Below are 6,861 nucleotides of genomic sequence, written 5' to 3'. Positions count from 1 at the left end.
GTTGTGGGGTTGTTAACCAATGTCATAAAACAACATGTGTACTACTGTTTCATGAGAAACTATTTGTTCTGTAAGCCTTCACCTGAAGTACTATAAAATACAAAAAAAAAAAAAAGAATATGACCACCTTGGCTATACTTTTTAGAGAAGCTTAAATGTTAAAAATAAAATAAAATCATCACCTAAAATGCAGCAAATTTTCAAAAACTAGTTGTTTCTTCCATGTTACCGCCATATAGTTAACAAGCAGAGAAGTGCAACTGATTAACTCGGGTCTCTGGCTTCCTGGAGTGGTCTTCCCTCCAGGCTACATCTATGAAGGAAATGCATGAACACCTCAGCACAAATGCATTACCTACTCAAAGTGTACGGGCTCCAGGCAGGACCAGCTGTGGTTGATCTTCAGCACTGTCTAAGTAGACATGACTGTGAAATCGTCTTTTCAAGTTAATGTTATAAGTGATAGAGACGGAATTATACTCACAAGAAGACCTGAAACATCAGAATACTTCTTAGCTGGTTTAAAGGACGGAGGAGCATCAATACTGAAGTCTGGAGGGGAAAAAAAGAAAGATGACTGAACTGGCTGAAAACATCCGAATCCTTTATCCTTTTTTCTAATACTGTTGAACAATACTCCTGAAATTTTTACTTTGTGATTAAGTACCCACAGAGTTCTCTGGGGATTAACCAAGAAGTAAGGGAGGAGTCTTAGGAATTAAGCAGTACGTCATAAACCAGATGTGGGGTCCGGATCCAGCCCTGCCCTATCACCATGGGCCCTCAACTCCAGCAGAACCGCTAGAAAGCCTATCTGCCCACAAGCTCCTTGTTCGTCTCAGGCTCTGTGGGGTGATGGTGATGACATGCTAAACAACCCACTAATTGGGCCCAAGGATCCAGACACCTACATGTCCACACTTAGACAGATGACTCACCTGTCACCAGCCTGAGTCACCCCCATGGAAGATGTGCAGTGGGACAGATAGGAGAAACCTTGTACCTGTCCTGTTCATTAATGTTGAACAGAACACATAACAGTGTTCTACACAGATTTAGACATACCGCAGCATAAAGCATTTACCCTGAAAAACACTGGCTCATTGAGGACAACAGGAGTTAGCCTTTAAGCTGGCTGATAGAAACCCTCCTAAATCTGGCGTTTACACTTAAGCTTCTCTGTTCTTGGAAACAAATTTTAAGAGCAGACTTTTGAATAAAAAGTTTGTCTAACAGAAACACTAATATTATCATATCAGGACCCATTTCTCCAGATTAAAAAGTGAACAGTGACCCTAAAAACCACACATCCATGCAACACAAACACACAGATTCAACACAGACAGTTATGAGGAAATATACACATACTATCCCCAGACTGATGCCACTGGAAATTCTCAAGCTAAAAATCGTTTTCCTCTACTAATGTAAACACAAGAAAATAATGTGGGTTTGTGACAACAAAGTTCCCAGTGTGAACATTATAAACATGTGGAACGCTCTAGGTGGCTCACAGTTAGGATCGTTCAGTTGCCATGGCAATGCCCTTTCAGAAGCGAGAATTTGTTTCAGGTTCTTCCAGGTTCTGTTCTTCTTGCCAGCTACTGCGCCACCGTGGCCAGAATGCTTGAATTAAAAGCAGGGGTTAGAAGAAATAAAAATCAATGGAGACTGCCATTTGAGAATCTGACATTTATGCTTAATCATAACCGTAATATACTCCTCATTCTGTCAGCAATCATTTGTACCCCTAGGACTTTAAGTATTACATTATATACTTTAATCTTAGTTATAAAAAATAAAGCTTTTGGATTGTAAAAATCCATGAGTTGGTGAGGGAATAGAAATAAAAGCCTGCTTTTCTATATGCACGTAGAAAATTAAATCCTTTCTTGGATCTAACCTTGTGGAATTCACTCATGAATTTCCCATCATTTTAAAAATAAATTTACTACAAAGTTAGATTTAAACTCATGACCGCATCTCTAAACTCCCCTCTAGGGGCAAGGCTCTGCCTTGTAAATTAAGGTAACTCTGGAAAACCCATGTAAGCCTCAATCATGGCATGGCAAGCCTTCCAGAAATCTTATTTTTTTGGTCCCATAAAGATGGCAAAATAAAATGGAAAAGAATAGCAGAATCTGTTGCAGGCACTGGTAATACTATATTTTCAAAACTGATTAATGAACAATAAACTTTAATGGTGTAATCTGAATTGCTGTAATTTATCACACCTCTCAAGAATGAAGGGAAGAGAACCCGATTTCTACTTTACAATTTACTTAAAGAAACTAATGAAGAGCCTCATCTAAAATGTATGTAAGGCCAGTGAAGAGAGAAGGGGACAATCACCACAGAAAAGATCCGCTCTCAGAATAGCACCCTCTAACAAATTCCACAGAAGGCACCAAAATCCCTGGGAACTGACACACTGGAAGATCAACAGGAAAGACCCTTCCTCTCTTGCCCCCTCCCTTCCCATACCAGCCCATGGGGGAAAAGGTGGCAGTTAAGGCTGGGATAGAAAGGGACACCAGTGCTACCTCAGCTGTGGGCCCAGCAAGGTCAGATTCTGAGGTGTGTGTATTTGGGTTTTTATATCTAAAATACCTTAGATGCTTACCACAAAGTTGGGATCCTTAAATGGCAAAGGCTTGGCAGCTCTTTCCACTGGTCCTGTGCTAAAATCAGAGGGCAGCATTTTATTCTCACTTATGGCTTCCATGCTAATGCCCTGAAAACAGAGTAAGAATGGTTAGAGGTCAGTTTCTTTTAGCTACATTCCCTAACTCTGCTCTCAGTAAGACAGAAGATGCAAGCACATGCAAGGGAAGACAGCACACCCAGAGCCCAGCAGGTGCTGTGTGCCAGAGAAGGGCATGCCAGACTGCGTGCAGCACCCTCTGTGCAGAAGCCACAGGAGACTGTCAGGAACCATGGCCGCCATGTTTCCCAGCTCCGTATGTGCCAAGCACAGGGTGGCTATCTCACTCGAGCTGGCTCATTTAATTCTGACAGCCACTACAAAGTGGATGCTATTATCCTTAGTTTACAGAAAAGGAAAGGAGGCAGGTTCAAGGCCACACAGTAGTTGACCTTGGGATTTAAAACCAGGTCGGGCCAATTCAAAAGCTCCCATCATCTCTCTAACACCAACATGGTCCCTACCCCTGCTGATGTCTGACTGTGTCCTGAAATATTAAGGCAAAAAAAGGCCAACCCCTTTAAGGGTCCAGTCAGCCACAGAACCCAGGCTGGAGCCAGCCTGCCTAAGGGGTATGGCAGGACGTGGGCATCCTGAGGAAGGAAAGTAGAGAAGAGGCTGCAGGGCCACGGGTCAGGTGGCTGTAGCCAGAGAGTGCCCAGAAGAAGTACATGAATATGCTTAAGACAAAAAATTATTTTACACTAACAATCACAAAGCAAAAACAAGCCAAAGAAATCCCTTCAGATTTGCAATGCAATTTCCAATCTTCCCAGGCTGCAATAATCTTTTAAAAATGATATCCCTATCAAGATATAGCACGTTTCCATCACCCCAGAAAGTTCTCTCATGTCCCTTCCTCATTAATACCCTCTACCCCTAGAAGCAACCATTGTTCCGATTTCTACCACATTACTTTAGCCTGTTCCAGAACTTTTTATACAGTACATGGAATCTTGACAGCATGTACTCTTGTGTCTGGCTTCTTTAGCTCAACATAAAGTTTCTGAGACTAGACACTGAGTTGTCCGTGGTAATCTTGGTTTTTCTGTTCTGATATGATGCTCACTGGTTAGTTCTTAGGATTGTTTCTCTCTCTCTCACTTAATTAAAGTTTCCCTGTAGGTCCTGCCTCCTGACAGTTCAAGGTCATTGGTTCCTTCCTTGCTGAGTAGTCTTGTGGACAACAACCCTTATGAGTTGCTGTCAGATTCATCAGGAGAATGGCCCTTTTCTTCTAAAAACTGGCAGGTTTCCTTAGACCTGCTCACCTCATGTCCCTTCCAGCCAGTGGACTTGGGCCTTCTCCTTTGCTCCTTAAATGAGTAGATGACTGTCACTCTTCTCGACCTGCATGCCAGCTAGAGTCCTCCTCAGGTGCCACAGAGTTAAGACCCTAGGCAGTGGTGTTAGCTTTCTCTTTTGTGCCAGAAATGCTCCAATACTGCATTTCTCCCTTTCTGTTTATGCCTCTTCCATGATTTCTAGTAGGGAAAGCCTCCTGGAAGGCCATAGCTGCTGTGCACACAGTGAAAGGGAAGGGGTACAGGGGGTTCTTTTTACACAGGCTTTTTGTTCCAAGGCTCCAGGGAGACCTGGGAGAACACTGTCAGGGAGAAATACCTCCTTGAGGCCATAAGAGTCGGGCAGGTGGAGCCTCCTCAGAGGTCACTAAGAAAAGTAGGTACCTTAGCAAGTCAGCATAGGGTTGAGAGTCTGGGAGCTCTGCCAACAGAGAGCACCCACCATGGGACAGGTGCATCTACTGAAAGTAAGTGGACGGTGGTGTGAGGAGAGGGTCAGAAGTCTACATTAGCGACTGTGGGTAGCAAGCTACAAAAGAGTTGAGAAGAAAAAGAAAATGCCTTTCAAAACAAACTCTTCCTGCTGGCATGCTTACTCAATTCTCTTCTCTCCCCTCTTGAGCAGGGTCAGATGCCCACTGGGAAGTCAAGCTGAAGGGAGGACAAAGAAAGGAAGCCCCTCAACATGAGCTGAGCCATATCATTCCAGAGCTGCATCCTGCCTCTGAGATAGTGGAGGGCTCTCTTCCCTCTCTATCTGGGCTCCAAAAAATACCCCCCACCTTAGGCCCAGAGCCAGGTTTTCTGCTCTTCTTTCCTCTTTATTCCCACCCATGTTACCATAGCCTCATTCTTCCCTTCCCCTCTGTCACAGCCAAGCTGAAACACCTGTGTCTATTCATGACAGGATGAGAGGGAGAGATCTTCTGCCAAGGAAGGATCAAGTCTGTGAGGCTTGGCTGCAATAAGATAAAATTAAAAACTGATGTACAGTTTCCATATTACTAAACCACTATTAATACTATGAGACTTCACGAGATGAACTGTCCCGCCCGAGACACGAACGCCCCAAGAAAATGAAAGGAGGTAACACCTAGTTGTAAGGGCTGCCCGCTCTGCGTAGCACTAAAAGAGCTGATGTAAGTCTCAGGGAAGAGAACGCCGGCCTGCTATCAAACACATACATGCCTGCCACTGAGACTGGTGTCAGTGAGGCCTGAGGTCTGCCCAACTGTAGACCAGTAAAACCAGTTGCTGTTGAGTGGACTCCGACTCATGACTATCCCACGTGTATCAGAGTAGAACTGTGATCCACAGGGCTTTCAATGTCTAATTTTTGGGAAGCAGAGTGCCAGGACTTTCTTCTGAGGCACCTCTGGGTGGACTGGAATTGTCAACTGTTCGGTTAGCAGCTAAATGCATTAAACATTTGCACCACTCAGGGATTCCCCAAACTGTAGAACCTCAGAAAAATGATTTCACCTGTCCAGATAGCAATTTGCATGACTTTTACTCAGACATAAAGATAAGGTGGGCATTCTGTCAAATTCCCAGATACAGTTACCAATCTTATTTTAGATTCAAAGAGCTGACCCTAGTCTAAAACTGCAGGGTTACTGAAGGATTACTTTAAACAGCAAAAATGTGAGATGCAACCTAAATATTCAATAAAGTCAATTAAATAAGAGCACCAATTCCTTGGAACATATTGCAGCCATTAAAAAGTCTAACTGATTCTCAACAACAACAAAATAAATAAAACTATATTTAAAACAAAGTCTAACTGAGAAGACTATCAACTAGAGAAATATTCATAAAATAATACTAAGTGAAAAACAGCATATACAGTGTTATATACCAAATACAATTATGAAAAACAATACATGCAGAAAACATATATTATAATAATTTTACAGAAAGAGACTGGGTGACTACAACTGGAACAAGATGAAAGAGAGCAGCAAAAGAAGCCCTCAGGCCCCAGAAGAAAGGACATAAGAATTAGAGCAGAAATAAATGAAATAGAGAATAGAAAAACAACTGAAAGAGTTAACAAGACAAAAAGCTGGTTCTTTGAAAAGATCAACAAAATTGATAAATCATTGGCCAAACTGACAAAAGAAAAACAGGAGAGGAAGCAAATAACCCATATAAGAAATCAGATGGGTGATATCACAACAGACCCAACTGAAATTAAAAGAATCGTAACAGAATACTATGAAAAGCTGTACTCTAACAGATTTGAAAACCTAGAGGAAATGGAAAAATTTCTAGAAACTCACTACCTACCTAAACTAACACAAACAGAGGTAGAACAACTAAATAAACCTATAACAAAAGAAGAGATTGAAAAGGTTATTAAAAAACTCCCAACAAAAAAAAAGCCCTGGCCCAGATGGCTTCACTGGAGAATTTTACCAAACTTTCAGAGAAGAATTAACACCACTTCTACTAAAGGTATTTCAGAGCATAGAAAAGGATGGAATACTCCCAAACTCATTCTATGAAGCCAGCATAACTCTGATACCAAAATCTGGTAAAGACACCACAAAAATAGAAAATTACAGACCAACATCCCTCATGAACATTGATACAAAAATCCTCAAGAAAATTCTAGCCAATAGAATTCAGCAACATATCAAAAAAATAATTCATCATGACCAAGTGGGATTTATACCAGGTATGCAGGGATGGTTCAACATAAGAAAAACAATCAACGTAATCCATCACATAAATAAAACAAAACACAAGAACCACATGATCTTATCAATTGATGCAGAAAAGGCATTTGACAAAGTCCAACACCCATTCATGATAAAAACTCTCAAAAAAAATAGGAATAGAAGGGAAATT

At 41.7% G+C, this 6,861-nt stretch overlaps 1 protein-coding gene across 3 annotated transcripts in view; it reads right to left on the bottom strand.

Moving 5' to 3' along the window:
* INO80C (INO80 complex subunit C) overlaps positions 1-6,861 on the bottom strand; it is a 28,243-nt gene that overhangs the window by 10,953 nt on the left and 10,429 nt on the right. For all 3 annotated transcript variants that reach the window (XR_002824783.1, XM_004380915.2, XM_023735447.1), the window contains exons 2-4: positions 2,624-2,734; positions 1,515-1,626; positions 485-552 (exon numbers count right to left, since the gene is read on the bottom strand). Coding sequence is in view for 2 of the 3 variants with exons in the window: in XM_004380915.2 (XP_004380972.1) it covers positions 485-552; positions 1,515-1,626; positions 2,624-2,734 (291 nt within the window). In the remaining variant the exon portion in view is untranslated. The remainder of the gene's footprint in view (positions 1-484; positions 553-1,514; positions 1,627-2,623; positions 2,735-6,861) is intronic.

This window comes from Trichechus manatus, unplaced genomic scaffold, assembly GCF_000243295.1.
Source record: "Trichechus manatus latirostris isolate Lorelei unplaced genomic scaffold, TriManLat1.0 scaffold00078, whole genome shotgun sequence".
Classification (NCBI taxonomy): Eukaryota; Metazoa; Chordata; class Mammalia; order Sirenia; family Trichechidae; genus Trichechus; species Trichechus manatus.
Note: the sequence above shows the minus strand (reverse complement) of the source record. Positions and strands in the feature narration are given on the sequence as shown.